Consider the following 18,978-nt stretch of genomic DNA (forward strand, 5'->3'; position numbering starts at 1 on the left):
GACAGCAGTTTCTTCTGTATAGTTTGCAGTGTGGTTGGTTACATTTCAGGTAATGCAACTAAACTCCTTAGTTATTTTCATAAAATCTCTCTCCTTATAGCATCATACTCATTTCTTCTTTTTCTGTGCTTCAGCATTCCCCTTATACCATTCTGAAGTGGGCCTCCTTGTTCTGTGTCCAAATTCTTGACTATATCTCGTGTATAAAACAGAAGATATCAAAAAGAATATCTATCAGTTCCCTGCCTTCTCTTCAAACAACTGTGCCAACTTTTTTTTTTTTTTACAGTCTTTTATCTCCTAATTTCAATGGACTTCAAAAAAAAAAAAAAAAAAAGTCCAGACTGAACTGTCATACATGGAAGAAATAAATAATATTCCCTAATAAAAGATATGTACAGATACACTTGGAATTCATTTATATTTCATCGGATTTGTGTATGCTGTGACAATTAAAATCCTGGTGAGGATATAACATTTTTAAATACTTACGTATGTATTGAGTACAATGGTATGTGCTTATTCTTTTCAATTCCACAGAGGAGCAGAAAAAGTATCCTAAAATATTATACATGAGAAAAAAGCTAGCTAAAAGAATAACATAACTCAGTGCTTAAATGCTGTTTAATATATTTGCATGTATTCCAGTCTATATTTTGTGTTTTTCCATCTGTTTTTAAAGGCTAAATGACTTTGATAAAATCTTTCTTTAAAAACACAAGCAAAAATAATTGCTGGTGCATAGTGACCAGGCCAGGCAAAAGTCAATTTAGTCTTTTTAATTTATAATAATTTGCTACAGAAAAACAACTTAACAGCAAGACCTTTCGATTCAGACATGTTTTCTCTTCTTTAAATATTATAGAAACAGATTTTGAGAAGTAATGTCTTAGTTCAAGTAAAAAGTTCAGGAAAATTCAATCCCTTGTGAAGTTGGTTTAGTATCACACTAGGGGTCTAATACAATTGTTATTAATTAAAGTGTATTTAATAATGGTGGACTTTGGCTACGAAAGATGGATGTTGATTGTAGAGGGGCTTCTCTCTAATCTAGAACGATAACTTATAACTGTGTAATTTAATTGAGTGGAGGGTAGCTTAGAAATACCATGAGCAATTTTGAGCAAAACTCAGAAGCCTCTCTTGTCCCCTCGCAATCTCCACTGCAGGTAGAGAAAGTGACCTTTGATAAAGCAGCTAAATACATTTTTGTTGGCTTTCTGATTTTTGTGGAAAAATGATGAAAACAAGCCCCACAGTTCTTGGGAGGAATTATTTTCAAATTAATTCTTAAACGAACATTGTAATTGATAGGATGCGATACAGGATAATACGTCTAGCCTATCTTGTATAAACCATGATCAGCACTTCCTTTATACGTGTGTGTGCGTGTTGGTGTGTATGTATGGGTTTAATTTGGAAGATAAGTATAAAAAAAAAAGATAAAAAAAGACATTTATTCCTGTGTTCTTTTCCAGGAGCCCATCTATGGTGGAAAAAAAATGAGTACTTGATGCTGCGACATCCTAGCAGTGCTGCAAGTACCAAGCAGGTAAAGGTTAATCATACATTTTAATATGTGCCTTTGTGTTAGCAAAACAGTAAGTGGAAATGGGAGAAGAAATACTTGCCATCAGGAAATTTGTTAACTGACTTTGAAACCGCAGTGAAAGAACTAATGGCCCTATTACAACTCTCATGAACCAGAGAAAAGCAATATTTGCAGAGTCTTGTGCAATGATTTAACAGACATGTTTATCTGAGCCTGAAAGAGCATCAGACTGCAGGTAAATTTCATTATTTGAAGTAGAGAACTAGAGTTAAAAAATTGTATTAACCCACAGTTACACAAATTGGCCTGGTTTAGAGCATGATCAATACTGGATGCTTGGAAATAAGAGTAGCCAGCGCTCAAAATGATAAGGGGCTAAAGCCCTGTTAGGAAACGTGCCTGGTGGAATTTGGCTCCAGGTAATCGGGCAAGCGTGGTGCCCCGCGGAGCCAGGAAGGCAGCGCTGGTGCGTCCCTGCCTCTGCGGCTCCGGAGTCGAGTCAGCGGGAACCACGCTGCCAGGGACCGCGAGCCTCACAGGGAAATGCCGTGAGCGTAGTGACGGTGGTAAAGGCTGCAGTGAGCACCTTAACCTTCGTCTGCAGAATATATGTGAAAAAAGCATTTCCTCTGGGTCATAAGCATGAGTTGTTTTTTTTCCTACCTCCCCTTAGAATCCTGTTTTGTTATTAAGAACCATTTCACAGGTGAGACGTTTTGTTACTTTCCACAGGTTATAAGCACCAAACTATTATTTCTTTCTGTGTCTCCCAAGTGAGCTATACTGGGTGATTTACCAGGGACCTCTGGTGACCTTCACTTGTATCCTTCACATGTAACGTAAGTCAATGGAGCAAGTTGGCAATAGCAGCCATATGGACTGATCACATGTCTCCAGGCAAAATTAAGACTTTCTACTCTAAAATGTACTCTTTCTACTTCAACAAAAAGTTATGCTGAAGCTTGTTATATTGGATGTCCATATCTTGTTGTATTCTTTACTTCCTGTTCTTAAAACTTCACAAAAATGCTTTGGTGCTCCTCCTCTGAGATCTGCTGCCTGACACAAGAACTGAGGTGAGCAGTGAGTGTGGAGGAGGTCCCACATGCTCTGTGCTCTTCCTGTTACCTCCAGGCATACAGGAGCTGTTGGGGCAATCTGACAATAATTTGGAAGAGGACATGGAGGAAAGAGGATTGCAGGAAGCACAGGACAGGGTGATAGAGAGGTAGGATGGAAGCGACAGAACAGCATAGAAACAGTGTAAACAGCAAACATAAATGGTGTCTGAGCCATTTAAATACAAGCTAAGAGAATAGGAGAAGAATTTGTAAGGTTATCGGAGGTGAGACTAGCACTGTGAAGGGAAAAATCAGCTTTCAGGAGGTTAAGTATGCAGAGGAAAAGCGAACAAACAGGCTTGTAAAAGAAACGCACACTCGATTCCATAAACTGAAATTAAACTCTAGTGTCTGTATTTCTTTAAGCAGCTAGGAAAGTAGTGTCGGCTGACGTCTGTCCTTAGCGTATTTTGTATCTACCTACCTATATTGTGTAACACTGAATCTAATCTCAGAATCGCCTTAATTTGCTTCACTAGCACTGTAATTGTAAAACCTCTGAATGATAGATGCAGAAACATGGAAAAAAAAGTTGCTTCAATATTCAAAAATTTTGTTTTATATCAGTTCTATGTGAAGTATTCTTGGTTCTTGCTGGGCTTCTGTGGTATACCAGATCAGCAAATAGTGTACAATAATTATAACTGTAGAGAATATTAATATCAGTTTATTGATCGTAAACAAGTGTAGTAGAAATATGAGTATATAAAATTTTCTATTTCTGCTTGCTCCATCTCATCAGTATACTGATAAAACCAAGAAAAGTTTAGATTTTATCAAATCAACATCAGTTCTTGTAGGACTGAGTCTATCGCGTGAGAAAATGTGTCCAGCTTTCCCCAGCCATCGGCCAGTGTGCGTGGCGCCCGTTAACAGAAGCCACACCGCATCCCGTCTTGTCCTTGCACAAACTGCGGTTTCTCCCACGTGCAGTTCAAGTGCTGAAGTTCTCCTGACCGTGGACGCGAAGGTCCAGGTTCTGCAGGTGACCTTTGCCAGGGCCCATCTGGACTCCAGGTAACAGCGTGTCCTCATGTTCTCCTCCTTTTTCCTAAAACAATGGGAGAACATCAGCCAAAAGCAGTCAAAAGAATGTTAAGAGCATTAGATCAAACAAGCGGAGGTTAGGAAACTTTAAATTTAGTGGGAAACTTTACATAAAAGTTACTCATGCAAATTTAAGTTGGCCCTCTTCTGTGAAGGGTTCAGATGACTGGGTGCTGCTTATTTATTTTTCACAGGCCGAGCGCCCTTTGCAGCGCGCTCGCTGGAGAGCGCTGCGCGGCTCGGTGAGGCTGGTGCGGGAGCGGTGCCAGCGGCCGCCGCGGCGCGTGCTGCGGAGCTGAGCCGGGCTCGCCGCAGCCCAGCCGCGGCGTCGGACGGCGCCCGCACGGCTGCCGCTGCCCGTCCTGCCTGCGCGCGCGGCTGCCGCTGCCCGTCCTGCCTGCACGCGCGCGGCCCTGGGCCTCTTCCGCTGCCCACCCAGGTGAGCTGGGTTTGCGAGTTAGGGGCTTCCCTTAGAGCAACCGGGTAGGTTGGGCAAGTTCAGGCTTCCGTGGCTGCTGCCCCGACGCGCGCCACGGACGGGCCGTGGCCTTCGGGTTGCTTCCCGTTGCCGTGAGGGTCTGCTCATCCGCGAGATGCCGGTGCCTGTCACCCGCGATCCCTCGGTCTCTAACGAACGCAGCAGTATTGTAGAGAGGCGCCTGGTGCGCAGCATACCGCCCGTGAACACCGTGTTATTGATCGTCTTCAGTGACGTTTACAATTTAACATTTACAAGGGAATGGTGTAGAAATATTAAGCATTTCAAACAAGTCTGGACAAATGGCTGTTTCCTCTTTTTTTTTTTTTAAGGTGAAAAGGTTTCCACAAAACAGAAAAGTACCCTCAAATATTTTTCTCGCATTTTAAGTGTGTTTACCTCTTGAAGAAAACAAATCCCTATCATCCCAGTTAAAGTTCTTGACATTTCAATTCATATGCAAATTCATATCATGTTACGTGTTCCTGTAGATAACAAAATAAATCTCAAGTTACAGGCCCTATAAATTTAGACCATGTAATGAGCCTTTCTTATTTCATATTGGAGCTGCTAGGTAAGTTGAACATCTTTAAAGAGACTTCAGTTTAAGTTATGCTGAAATTTACTTAAGCTGTATCACAAACCCTTCCATTTCAGATTTTTTCATTGCCTTTTAACATTTTTCTTCATTAATACTGTAGCCTACATGTGTGGAGGATGTCACTTGAGATATGGATACTTTAAAAGACAGATTATTGTCATAATGAAAGAGTAAGCCTTAATAATTGTTTCCCTCTTAAAACTAATGATTAAGACACTCTAAAAACTATAGCTTTTCTCATGGGGAAAAATGGCATATAGTAGTATTGACTGTACAAAAAGAAAGGTTTCTGAAGGGGATGTGAAAAGTTTTACTCTATGACTTAGACTCTTAAGAAAGTACACTGTAATATAGATTGCTTCTTTTGGAAAAAAAATATTTGAATTATTTGAAATAACATAACTTTGTAGCTATTCCAGTAACATTCATTTCAGTGAGGGCAAAGCCTGTGGTACAAAAAGACTTCAAATCAAGAGAGCAAAATTTTGGTATGTTGCTATTTTTTAAACACAAGAATCTATACTGGAGAGTAAAATACTTTATTTTACAGTTGGCTTTAAATAATGCTGTCACCACAGCTCTTCCACAAGATCTTTGGAGCGGCGTTTTTCTTGCTCGCCTGCTGTGCTCAAGGTAACTCTGCAGGAATTCCTCCTGCACCCAATTTCACCCCCTTGCCTGAGGATGGGGTAGTTGAAGGCTTTGTATCAGGTATCTGCAGTTATCTCTATTTTTATCTAGCTGTACTGTTGTATTCCATTTTTATGCTTCATGAACCAAATGTTATGTTATATAATCTGTCATGGGTTCTATCTGATAGAAGATAATCAGGTATTTATTAGTTCCCCTGTATAAAGAAGTTTATATCCCTCCTACCTAATGATTCTGAATGGTTCACTCACAGAGGAAAGGATATCATTCTGCATAACACAGGGCCACAGACTTTTTATTAGTTTAGGATTGAGTTGTGAGCAGCAAGTGCATCAGCAGTCCTAAGAAAGCATTAAAACTCCAAAAGTAGCTTCCAAGAATTTATTCTCTGTCTTTATGAAGACTAGTGTGTGAAAAATACCTTATTTAAAACACAGAATTAAACTAAAACTTATCAAACACAGAACACTTTAAAAGTTCTATTCATTTCACACAACTGTCTCTACTTTATCTTGAAATCCAAGATTGAAAAAAATAGACAAAGTGTATAATGGTTGTTTCTGTTTTCAGATTTCCCATCACTTGCTGGTAATGGAATGGAAGACATTATCCTTCAATTAGACTATCAAATTTCCAGACTTGAAGGAGGTAATTTATCTGCTTTTCCTTTTGGCTATGACTGGCTATAACAGGCATAAGCAAAATACGCCCCCAAAAAAAAAATCTTAGAAAAATGGGGGGAGCAGAATTTTCTGAGTTTTTGCTGCATTCCTTTTATGTTCTGTTCCTCAGTAGACAGGAGAGTGATTAGTTACAAATGGTAGGAGGGAGGCCAGACAATTATTTTTCCATAACTGGTGAGAGATGCCTAGGTAACAGCAGCAAAATATGGATGCAAGCAAGTCAGAAATATTTATCAAACTAAAATCCCTGGCTATGTAGAAGAAGTGCTCCATTGGTATCTCATGCTCCTAAGAGGCAAAAATAAACAGAATATGGTAAACTCAAGAGTAAAAAAAAATACCATAATAATTACAACAGGATCATATCCAAGGTCCTGCTCACTGAAGTACTGGCGTATTTTTATGCTCTGTATGCCGTCTCAAAGAACTTAGAGAGTACAGGGCCAGAGACAAAGAAAAAAAAATATGCACTTTGTCTAAATGTAAATTCCTCATTTCCTTCCCTTCTCTCCAACCTCTTTTGTACTTCTCCTATTTCATTGTCTATCTATCTATAAGTAAGTATTTCTTCCTTTTTTTTTTTCCTCCCCTCATCTTTTCAGATTTCTTCTGGGTTTCAGGGTTTTTATCTTTGATTTCAAGTTTTCCTCTCCTTTCCTTTTTCCATTGGTTAAATCTAAAGTTATGGAGGAATACAGACTGTGGGAATTACTATTGCTAGCAAAATGACCACAAAACAATACGTAAAAGATTATAATCTTTCTCTTGATTTTGCAGTCCTCCGTTTGGAAGGAAAGATAACAGAATCTGGAGGAAAAATATTTGCTACCAGTGGGAAAACTGCTGACTTCTATACTACCGTGCAAAAATGCGAAGAGGCTGGGGGGTCCATCGCCACCCCGCGGAACCAGGGCGAGAACGCCGCCATCCAGTTCTTCGTGAAACAGTTCAAGAAGTACGCCTACCTGGGGATAAAGGAGTCTCTACTGCCAGGCAAATTCTGTTCCCTCAGCGGTGCCGAACTGAATTACACAAACTGGTATTCAAATGAACCTTCTGGCAAAGGGGAAGAGGAGTGTGTGGAGATGTACACCGACGGCACTTGGAACGACAAGAAGTGCCAACAGAATCGCCTTACTGTCTGCCAGTTTTAGTGCTTCCTCCTCGCGCTCGTTCCCCGGGCCTGGCAGGATCCCGGGAATGCTCACTCTTTCCTATCCCTTTTCTCTTTGTAGCTAGTGAATTCTCATAAATGCAGCATGAAAAATAAAAGTCGCTCTTGGCCATCCAGACTTGGCTTTTAAACAAATGCCAACCGCAGAGAGGAGATTACTTATAACAAACAAAAGCAGTGCCCGTTTTACGGGGTTTGCGTTGGTTCTCCTGTGCCAGCACAGAAAGCTCAAGGTCTGTGGGAGAGACCAAATAGGAGTAAAGACGATCCAGTGCCCAAGTGGTTTGGAAAGATGAGTACAGTCAGGGTGAGGTCAATATTTTTTTCTACTAGATTCTACTAGATTCAGATACTCACTGCTAATCTGCAGGCACCACTAGCATTTTCAGAGCTGCTCTGTAAGACCCAATTAGGATTCCCATGCAGCTAAGCTCACCAGTGTTTCTGAAGCACGTGATATTCTGCGTTCGTTACAGAAGCTGCTCAAAACCTGCCGCCTCCAGTTTGGGCTGACGGACTGTTTACAACAAAGTGAACAGTTTTGTCACTGGGGTGCAGTGCTCCTGAAGCTGAGTGTCCCGGAGGTTAGATGCACAGCTGTGCTACACAACAGGCACATCCAGAGACGTCAACGTATTTTTTTTCCCTCCTTCCTCTTGAGCAGTTCCCTTCTTTGACAGTAAGGGCTCTGCATATGCTCTGTGAGGGTGTGATATAAAAAGCTGATTCAGTCCCCAGGCATGCCTCCCTTGCACATAAGCTGAGCCGAATGCAATCAGCTGTACTCACATGAGCGTTGTCAGCTCCAGCATGGCCAGAGAGCTGAGCAAGAGAAAAACAAGCTCGAGAGTCAGACCAGCAGCTTTTGCCCTCCCTTGGTCAGAGAGGCAGGAGGGTCAGCATATAAAAGTAACTGGGGGGTGGAGGGGAAAGGAAGGTGAGCTCACGGCCGGCACAAACACAGCAGCCGTGGAAGGGGCCTGCTTGGAGCAAGACGCTTCAAGATGTGTAGCTGTGCACCTCACTATGACTCTGAAGCAACAGCTGGTTGTGTGCTACATTCCTGAGCTGGCTTAAATTCAGATGGTCAAATATTTTCAGTATACATTCTCATCACCTGTTCTGTGGTAAGGCATAGGTCTTCCTGGCCTGAGTTCAGCCCTCTGATTGATGTCATAGCCTGTAAAACATCCTTGTTATTCTGAGTAAATTAAACAACTCAGCTTAGAAGTGTTTATTTAAGATGATCAGTGTAACAGGACTAGTATCAAATCAAGATGTTTTCCTGTTTAAACAACAAGTTGCTTAATACATTCACTCTAGCAACGTTCAGATCCTTCATCATGCCAACAGGTATTTATTTAACAGGATTGTGTTTCCCTGTTCATGGATCTGTAAAGTTACCCAACCTATACAAATAAATAAATAAATAAATAAATAAAACTGCGTGAGCAACATCCTCAGTTTATCCAGTGGATCTGTTTGGCATGTGAGGAGATTCACAAGCTGCTAACAACTAGTGCCCTATTTCTGGGCAATCTAGCTAGGGTATAAACCACTGCTCAATCCTATATCACGTAAGGTCTAAGTAGACAGACTGTCATGTTGCTATGTTAACCCACTTTGAAACAGGTACATAAGAAGGAAATGGAAATCATAAGTCCATAGGGACTTCTTTTACTATATTAACTATATAGTAAAACTTTATAAACGATATTCTTACTCTTATTCACAAATGTTTTAGAGCTTACCAGGGTATGTCTGCACCCATCAGCTCCCCTACCCACAGCCTCAGCCTTGCGTGACTCCTGTTGTGAAACGAGCCCTGCCGCGGCGCACGAGGAAACAGGAACCTGGGCATCACCTCGTACAGTAGTTTTCCACTCCTCCTATTCCAGTAAAGTTTGAAAAGTTTACAATGATTAACATCAGCCTGAGAACAGCATTGAAGCCCCCAAACATTTGAAGCTATGTTTTTATTTTATGCCATCTCTTTCAGAGGTTTAGGTCTCAGTATCAGATCATCTCCCTTCTTATCTCCAGGGGTGACAGAGCTGTGGCAAAATCTGAGCTAATCATGCGTACATAAGATGACGCTGCTGCCCTCAGTACAGTTCAGATGAACACATGCCGCTGCAGCAGCAGCAATGCACCCCGCTGCCCAGCGTTCAGGCACTTCCCCCTGGGGACTCCTCAGCAGAGGGTGAGGCACTCGACATGCTACTCCACAGCTGAAGATACTAACCCTGTCGTGTCACACTAAGGACTCGCAGTCCTCAATGACGATCAAAAATCTTGAATAGAAGTCACTTACCTTCTTGCCCTGCCTGGAGTTCATCCCTCCAGCGACCTGCCTGCAGCGCTCTGAGCCCTCATCACCCTAAAAGCAGAAGTCGAGATCTGGGCATCAGTTTTCCTAAATCTGAGTGAGAGGGCAAAATAGCATTATCCGATTTGTAAAAAGAGAGGATTCAGACAGGTCAGGCAACTATATTATCTATGTTTAGATATCTAAAAGTTAGTTATTTTTCTGAAATGTTTATGAACTTAATTATTTTGAAAGCCTGATCTACTCTCCAGCTAAACTTAAAGACTAGTTATACCTTATGTGACTGCCACGCAGTTAACCAGGTATGTACCAGTTCCTTGCGCAGGTGTTCACACCCCATCCGGCTTGCTGACAATCCAAACAATGTAATTTGTTGTTCCATTTTCAGCCAAGGGAGAGCACCACTTCTACGAAGGTCATAGTAATGACACCACCACCAGGACTCTAAGATTTAAAATCTTATTAAACTTAACAGCTTTTGAGAAAACAAGATAAGCAGATTTCATGACAAGAAACTTGGAAAAGGGGAACGCGTTTAGGAAGATCAGGCAATATCAGCAGTGAGATGAAAAATTGCATGTCAGTTTTGGGAAAAAAAATCTTCTTTGTGGGAAAATCTTCTTCATTTATCCTTCTGTCCTTGTACAGCGGAGAAAAAAAGTATTATTTCCCCCAAAGGCAAATCATTTTTAAGAAAATTTTGTTTTGAAAATCTGTTAAAATACACATTTCCCTCAATAAATGATTCTTACTAATCATTATTTCCTGTAAAAAAAAAAAATCCTAGCTCATATTCTATGCAGTTTCTAAGAGGCTTTTTATGATTATTATTATTGTCATTTAGCTGACTGAGGCCTAAACAGAGGTGCTTGAAGACTGAACTTCAACAAGGTAACGTATGTATGGATCAGGTAGGTGCAAATGGAGGGCCCCCTCAAATATATGTAACACACTAATCGCAAGAAGATAGCTGCAAGGACTTCAGTGACCTCAAAGCGTTCTTTACCCAGGCTGAACTTTGGCCCTCGCATCTTTCCTTGTTGTCAGGTAAGTGCCAGATGGAGTCCTGGGGACAGATAAGAAGGTCGATTTAAGCCTGGTGTAATGCCACCTCTGAAAATATGTACTGGGACAGAGCTAGCTTAGAAGAGCCTCTGAAAAGGCTTCTATGGGTTTGGTGCTTTCCAGTTACTCAGTGTAATAACTACTGCAGCAGTCTGACCATAGCCATGATTTTTTTAGAAAAAGATTTAAAGCTAGGTTTGTAAGAAACAAGCATGTTGAACCAAAATACATAGTTGGAGGAGGACTGGGCACATGAACCCCTTGGATCTACAGTAATCTTCAGGGTACCAACTTTCATACTCTAAAAGCTGCATGTGCTGCTCAGACTTCTCTGTAAATAAAATGATTTATAGAGAAAGCCAAAGTAGTTTCCTGGGAAAAAAAAAAAAGAAAAAGAAAAGAAAAAAGGACCATCATTTATCATCTACAAGCGACTGTCTCCTAAAGCAGTTTCGGAGTACGTATGAGCGGTCAGCTATTGTTTTATTGATCTTGAACAAATCAGAAGTGTTTGTGGTCAAGGCAGGACTTCATTATTTCTTTGAAAAGGATCGTGCCACTTTAAGAACCGAGTGGGAGGTGATACAGGTGCTACTGTACAAACGGTTACCTGTGCGGTCCTGCAGCGCTCACCTCTGAGCCTCCCGCGCGGAGCACTACGCTCATTGCCCTTTTCTCCCGCAGGTTGAACACCGCCTTCTCTAACGCGCTCCTGCTGCCCAACAACAGAGGATGGAAGCCCACGCAAAGCAACCCGATTTCATCTGCGAGACTTGCAAGACACTTCTAGGACGCTAGGAAGGTAAGAGCAGGCAGAAAAGAGCAGAATTCCTACAGGCTCATCACTCAGGTTCACCACCTTGCCTGCGTTGAGCATTAGAGAAAGGCACAAGTTACTTCAGATAGTCAAGTTGAGAGAGAGGTAAACATTCAACTCAAATTCAACCATTTGCTAACTTATTCTGCAAAAATAAGGGGATAGTAAGATATTTCTAATTTGGTTAAGAGGTTGCTGGCAGGGGAGGGAGAGAAGAGGAAAATATCAAAGCTCCCATTTATGCAGTTGATATTAAGTTCACTAATAGTAAAATAGCCGGTTGACTAAAAAGATACGGAGTTGTGTCTGCAAGTGCATTGCGTCTGACAAATCTTTATTTCCCCTTTAAAGTTAACAGACCTTCAGCCTGTTTATGTTAACTCAAAAGTGTTTAAAGTCTTAACATCTCAGAATAGGAAAAATCTGTTTTACTCACAGCCCCTCTTTGCAATGCACTCAAAAGAGCCAGAATACTAACAAGCATGCGACAGAAACACTAAGATAACACATAAAGCCACCTTGTCAGATCAAATAGGAGAAAAATCAATCAAAATTTACATATCTAGAAATACCACCAGAGAAGTACTAATCTGTTTTATTTTAACTTTCATTGTGGTCACCTGCTTATATGGAAAAGCGAGGCAAAGCGTATTGCAGCTAAAGGCACTCAGTGAAATCCTGGTGTTCTACACTGCCTCTGCCTTTGTGTTATTAACGGTGCTGTATCGTCATCCTGCATTTCTTTTTAAATGTGTTCCTTTTTTCTTTTTAAAACATCAGGTTACATTTCTGTACCCAGGCTTTGTATTGTTTATAACATCCCATAAGCTAGATTTGCCTCCAGTTAGAGACTTTTTACTCACAGAATGCTAAATAGACAGAAACTTTATGTAAAAGTAATCAAACTACAAAAGCCTTTAGAAAGGGGCTGAAATCCTTTTAAAGTGAATCCTGAAGTACTTGTTATAGTTATCCCTTTATTCAGTTGTGACTTGTAGATAAGCATTTATAACACAAGGAATTTCAGTGAGACTTCTTTTTTTGAATATTTTATGACTTTGTAGTTTCAAACCGCTGCACGACCTTTGTTACTCTGTTTGGAAAGTTTTGCCCCTTGAGGGATCAGTGCAGTATGTTATTAGATCTATTTGAGGCTCTACATAGTTGAGCTATGGCTTTTTCTCTACAGAATTTAACTTAGGAGTTTGATTTCTGTTTTTTTACGAGTCATCTTTATTATAGTGTTTTGAATTATGGTAATAGTTATGTCTTGACCATCACCTTCCTTTTGAGTAAAACACTATGCAAGAACTCCAGATTTCAGAACTTTTCACATTCTTCCCATTTTCTACATCCAGTTATAATATATATGGTCACAAAAGTCATCTATGAACCGCTGAGTTTCCTGGTCTATAGCAGTTAGCAGTGGCACACTGCTTACAAGTCACAGTGCAGACATCACAGCAGTGATTACCTCTTTAGAAGACAAGACTGGCATTTGTAGTTATTTTTAAATATTAATAGGAAGTTGGCAGTTATATATGAGAACAGTACACAGTAATACTCATTTACCCCACTTACTTAAAGTCTAAAGATTCAAATCACCGCATTACTGGAACAGGAAGCAGAACAAGTTGTTGCTGTTTTGGCCTTTTATTTGTTCTTCTGTTAGAATAACTACATGCATGGGAGAGCAGATGTTTCTATCTTTGCAAAATGGGAAGTGTTCTGCAGCTCCAGCTGTGCTAAAGCCACAAGGAATCAATTTGTCTAACTGGGTGGTTCTCACATACAGACAATGAAGCGTCTCTCGCATAAAGAGCCATAAGCCCTGTTTGTATAAGATACCAGAAATTCAATATCACATCCGGTTTATCTGGATGCAGTGAATTAGTATACTTTAGTAGGATTGCTGACCTACTGGAAACGTCAAAAATGTAGGTGTAAGGTAACTGAATTTGGACTCTTTAAAATTTCAGATATTTGGTTTTCATTAGCACTGTCCATTAGCACTGTCATGTTTTACCATCCAATCTGACTGTATTTACCTCTGCAAAGAAGGCAGCCTAGCGATCAAGCACTGTAGAAGCCAAGTCCCATTTTGTTTACTCAATGACTGTGTCTTTGCGTCTGAGAGTCAGATTTGCTATTCTCAAAAGCCCTGTGTTAGAAGTTATTTGTACTGTCTGCTTTGGACTTTGTCAGTAACAACGCAAATCCAAGCTCATTCTAAAGGCTCATGCCTTTAGGGATGGAGGAGAAGGAAGAGGGGAGGACCAGTTCTCCGCAGCTCAACCATGCTAGAGCTCTTGTAGAGGAGACCTGCCTTAGCTGGCTGGTCCTTTGTAAAGCCACTATTGTTTTCTTCAGTGTAAGAGTAGCTTATCTCCCCTTCCAGCCCAAAGCAGGATGAAGAAAAGAGACAAACAGATAAACTGGAGTTTCTTAGTGAGGTGCATGATAAATAGTACCCATGCTACCTGCTTCAGGGACAGCAAAGTCAAAACACCCAGCAGATGTTCCCAGCCAAGTCTTTGTAAGTGATACTTTTATTAATGGGGTCCATATGCCTGCATGTGTCAGTATTTTCTTCTCCAGCAGTAACAGAAGATCCAGGAAAGAGCCTAGTGCTGTTGCTAAGCATTTCAAGTGACATTAGAAACAGAATCTTAGGGCAGACCACTCAGCATAAAATTAAACACCATATTCACTTGTTTGGACATTAGTCAAGACTCCACATACCAATTTCTTTGCTATGCTTCTATAAATACTCAGGCACACAAGCCTACAAGCATATGTCAAATAACACATGTTTATCCTTGCTTTACAGATATTTAGCAAAAGGCTTTCTACTCAGTAAGACCATTTAAGCAAGCAGTTCACCAGCTGGAATTTGTTCTAGTGTTGCAAGTGCTGAGGTTCTTGCCAGCCTGAAGTTACCCATCTGCAGAAATCATTTAAGAGTCACAGGACATGCACAGATTCTGTTCTTTCCAGAACAATGTAAGTATGGGTATGAACCTGAAATACTGCATTGGGGAAGATGAAGAAACTGCAGTTTGTATTTATGCTGGAATTGAGAATGAGGAAAGGCAAACACTTTTACCCACATTTCTTGTTTGCTTCCAACTGAGTATTTTGCTCTCAAGTGCTTTGATTGACATTAAAGGCTGATTAACGAGAAGGAAGTTACTGATGAGAAGGATATCCTGAGACAAGAAGAAATTTAATTAAATTTGCCATTATGAAATGGGCCTTGTGGGCTTCAAACCATTCTGCACTTTGGTGACTGCATTTAGGAATTTACCAGGCTCCCAAGGGAATCTTCAATTTATTTTTTCTCTATTCCTAGGCACTGGTCAGCTGTGCTAGATTTGTGACCTCTCCAAGCAGAGAGGAAAAAAAAAATACTACAAGGTAGTCAAGTACTTTGAAGTCTGAAGGAAGACTTACTTATATATATTTTATATATATATATATATATATATAAAATATAAATAGATATTTCAGAGGCTGAGGTCAAATCAAATAGATTCCAGATCATCTTTCTGCCCCATGCAAAGGATCTTCAGAGGAATAACTATTGAGAGCAAGTAACATAGTCTGGCAGACCACTGCCTCCCACAAGCATCTCACTCAGGGACCTTTTCACATTCCAGCGTTCCTACAAGCATAGAAAGGTCGTCTTTTAAAGCTTTACAGTACCTCTGTAGACTGCAAATCAGCCTATTTTGCATAATATTTACAGTAATAACCTCTAGCATTTGGCCTCATCACAACACTGAGAAAAATGTAGCTTTATTTTTCCAGTTGTGGCAGGGGGAAACTTGGATAGGAATAAATACATCTGGGTTTTCATAAAGTTTTTCCTATTCTCTAAAATTGAAAAATATTCATGTGCAAGTTGGAGGGGAAAATGCAAGATTAGCAGAAAGTAACTGGCATGCGCTCTTAAATAGCATCAACTGGTGGGGAAAGACTGGGCTAAATTTCCTGCAGGGCAGAAGCTGTGAGGCAGCTGTCTCCTCTGCACCCTGCCCCTCCGTTTTGCTGGAAGGGGGCCACCTAAGTCAAGGAGTAAATCACCCCTTCTGCTTACAGCTGCTGTTTTCTGGTAATAAGAAATTACAGCTTCAGATCAAATGGCCCAGAGAGAGCATTTCCTGGCTTTTGTGTTGTGACAGATTGTGGGTTGGCAGACAAATATACCTCCTAAATATACTATAAAACAAGTCTGTTTCCTGCTTCCATAATCTTCAGCAACAGTTGTGTGCCATGATCTTAAAGACATTACAATTCATAAATAGATCTGTTATAAGGTAAAAGAGGAGCAGTGAAGCAATCCACAGTCTTCAAGACATGCATTTTTACAAGGCCCAATTTAGACTGCATTAAACATAGGCAGTTAATCAAGCATGCAGCTTCATTTCCAGAAGTCTGTCACAGGGTTATGATTTTTTTCTCTGTGGTGGGTGAAAGGTAGAATCATGATTGAGAGGATTCTGTCCACCTCATGCTATGAAAATCTCTTTAGAGTCCAGACAAATAGGTCTTCATCATCCATAGTCCAGAAAAAATCTTCAATCTGTGTAGCTTCAGGCAAATCCAAAGTCAAGCATTGAGTGTGGGACATAGTCAGAAACCACACAGCTTTCTCCAATAGGCCTCTGTTCCTCCCTCCCTAAATGCCTTCCTTACCATACAACTCTAAAGTCGTCATTTAGTGCCTTCATCTCCCATCCTTGCAAAGACCTTTACTCTTCTACTCGGTTGTAGAATTTGGGGGGAGAGGGGGAGATCTAGAGCATCCTTCACTGCAAAGTATTTTACTTAGTGGTTTAGAGACCAGATTTGATGTGCTCACACACTAAGAAGGATTTTCACTGAGATGAATATATAAAGATCCAGTGACAGTGTGTTTATTCTAAAAGGAAAACACTGCTGTTTTTATATTTCCAGAGTATTGATCCAGAGTGATTGACTACTGTTTTGAGTTGTTCATTCACACTCCTCTGTAACCAAATCTCTGTAAAGATGGAGGGGCTACTGGCTGCCTGAAATGACCATTAAGCACATACCAGGACAGCCTGCACACACCAAACACTGCCACAAATCAAGAAATGCCTCATTAGCTGAACAGCAATTCCAGGTCTTTCACATGCATGACAGAGGCTGGCTGACACAGGTAAACCACATTTAAAAGGGTAATTTGAGTTGTGGCTTCCAACCTCTGTACCTACTAATTGCACAGCACCACAGTCCAGCAGAATCACATGTCAGTGCATTTATTTCCATTTGGGATAGATTCCACTGTCAAAAAAAATTCACCTTATTTCTAAGACATCTTACTGGAGATGATGTAAATTAGTAATAATAACACACAACACAACCCTCTTGTCATATGCGACGTAGTAGTTTTGGTCATGGAGAGTTCCTAACCTATTCAGTACCCACAAGACCAGCAAAGCAAGCTGCATCATTGGAGGCCCTGGGCTGTGTAGTACTTTATCACCGGTCAAGAGCTCAAAGCCTTAAAACATGAGAACCCCGAGACGCATCCTAAGTGAAGGACAAATTAACAGTTCAAGAACACTAGATAAGATTTACTACCAGAGTTATTAGCCATCAGCAGCAGTCATGAGAAGATTACTCCTCTGACTGACTGACAAAATACTTACCCACAGCCCTCCCCATTCCTCTTGCTGTAATTCACTCACCTGTCATCCAGAATAAGCAGCATCTATATTTTAAGCAGACTCACTTCAATGTCAAGAAAAGGTGCTATTCTGCCCGTTTGCTAGCTAAAGTTCAGGTACCTGACAGTCCCAATACAGAGTAACAAGGCCCTCAGTAAGTAAACTTCTACTCTTGACAGCCTTGACTCCTTGGGGCTGGCTCCGTGCTATCACAGATCCTCTCATCGCTTCCAAATTGCATCTGCAATATCCTCAACACTATTTTCTGACTGCAAAGCATTTCTCCCACAGATGCACACAGGGCTCTTGTCTGACCTTTATTTTACTGCCACTAGTGCTGCTGCCAGTGCAGCAATCCTTTATGCAAGCATACTGACCTGGTATGTCTTGTCTTCACCAAGGAAGAAAGCAGAGCAGCCCCATCCCCATGGTGCCTGCTTGTCCAGCTCAAGCACATCTCACCTTCATCACTTCAATCCATTGGGCTCACTTACTCAGCAGAGGAGGAAAATAGCCCACATCTTCCTTGCTTCTCAGAGCCCAGGTTGTCTTGGGCCCTCTATTTCCTGCTTGGCATGGTATAGTCCAATTGAAGGTCCCTGGAAGTTCATTTTATGGACATTTAACAGGTATGTCCTTTTCTCACAGCCAGAATTTAAGGGAAGGAGGCAATGCAGCTGCTCTCCTTCCCACTGTGCTCGGGCTGCTGAGGGTAACAGCCTGGGTATCAGGCTCACTGGATTGTTTCCACTTAGCCAACTGCTAATGAGGGATCAACAAAACAACATGAGGAGAGGGGGTTTCCCACAGGAACAACACTTGTGAATAACTGCCTGAACAGGGGAACAGCAACAAACTAAAAGAGGAGATTGAGGAGGAGGATTAAATATAATGAACACAAACAAATTAAAACTGGAAAAGAACCAAAAGTAGGAGCAGCAAGAGGTTAACAAAAGATGCTTGAGGGAGAAACAAAGGTTGGAACAAGAGACATTTAAACAAGAGCTATTTAAAGGAATGCATTGATGGACAAAGAAAATTGAATAGAGGAGCAAGGACAAGAGGCCCATGTGTGATATTCCTCACGTGGTCTCAGCTGCCTTCCCAGGGATACGTTACCAGCCTCTCCCTTACCTTTATACACTAATAGGGGAAAGAGTGTGTGGGGGGGGGGGGGGGGGAGGACAGGAATCAAGAATGCTGCAGCTAAGGTCAAAATACCACATAGCCTACAGAGCTCCAGGACTAGTTAGTTAGAGCAGGTAAAGAAGAAACTGCAGCTCTGAGCCAACAGAAAAAGAGCAAAACCAAGCAGCTATGTTGTAAATCAGGTGACATGGGGGGATGAACCCAGCAGGCAACATTCCAGCCCCAGCACCCAGCTGGCCTCAGGTATGCGGCTCAGCTGGCCAGGCAGCAGCCCCCACCTGGGCGCTTCAGGCTCTGAGCAAAGCAGGTTTCACCTGCAGCTTCCTTACTATTCCACAGCTGGCTAGAGTTAACATTAATCTGTACTTTGAAACTCAACATGGGCTTGCAAGAGCTGAGACTTTTAGGGAGGTCTCTGCATTTTTGCAGACAGACTCAGACCCCAAATGCAGCCAAGTCTGGGGAGAAAATGCGTTTTCCACTGACAAAGTTTTTTTTTTTCTCTCTCTCTCAAAAAAAAGGCTGAATTGGTACCTCAACACAAAGAGGAGAGGGTAAACCTACATGAAGGTTGGCACTAGAGAGTCCAGCTTTGACTCTAAGTAGCAGACTCAA

General features: G+C 41.3%; 1 protein-coding gene across 5 annotated transcripts; it reads left to right on the plus strand.

The window, feature by feature from the left end:
• Positions 1 to 305: 305 nt before the first annotated feature.
• On the plus strand, positions 306 to 8,494 carry LOC134142756 (pulmonary surfactant-associated protein A-like). 5 transcript variants are annotated; one of them, XM_062580229.1, is made up of 7 exons: positions 306 to 463; positions 1,479 to 1,552; positions 2,285 to 2,391; positions 3,416 to 3,690; positions 5,350 to 5,432; positions 6,021 to 6,098; positions 6,911 to 8,494. In XM_062580229.1, the coding sequence occupies exons 5-7, from the start codon at positions 5,363 to 5,365 to the stop codon at positions 7,285 to 7,287; spliced, it is 525 nt and encodes a 174-aa protein (XP_062436213.1). In that variant the 5' UTR covers positions 306 to 463; positions 1,479 to 1,552; positions 2,285 to 2,391; positions 3,416 to 3,690; positions 5,350 to 5,362; the 3' UTR covers positions 7,288 to 8,494. The 5 variants fall into 5 exon arrangements, with proteins under 5 accessions (XP_062436213.1, XP_062436212.1, XP_062436214.1 ...); XM_062580228.1 differs by having other exon boundaries at positions 3,465 to 3,690; XM_062580230.1 differs by having other exon boundaries at positions 3,607 to 3,690.
• Positions 8,495 to 18,978: the final 10,484 nt, after the last annotated feature.

This window comes from Rhea pennata, chromosome 7 (assembly GCF_028389875.1).
Source record: "Rhea pennata isolate bPtePen1 chromosome 7, bPtePen1.pri, whole genome shotgun sequence".
NCBI lineage: Eukaryota > Metazoa > Chordata > Aves > Rheiformes > Rheidae > Rhea > Rhea pennata.

Excerpts from the sequence above, each read along its gene's own strand:
- LOC134142756 (XM_062580229.1), top strand. The coding sequence starts at position 5,363 with ATGCTGTCACCACAGCTCTTCCACAAGATCTTTGGAGCGGCGTTTTTC. Across the intron at positions 5,433-6,020 it reads GCTCGCCTGCTGTGCTCAAG|ATTTCCCATCACTTGCTGGT; the intron begins GTAACTCTGCAG and ends TTCTGTTTTCAG. Across the intron at positions 6,099-6,910 it reads AATTTCCAGACTTGAAGGAG|TCCTCCGTTTGGAAGGAAAG; the intron begins GTAATTTATCTG and ends TTGATTTTGCAG.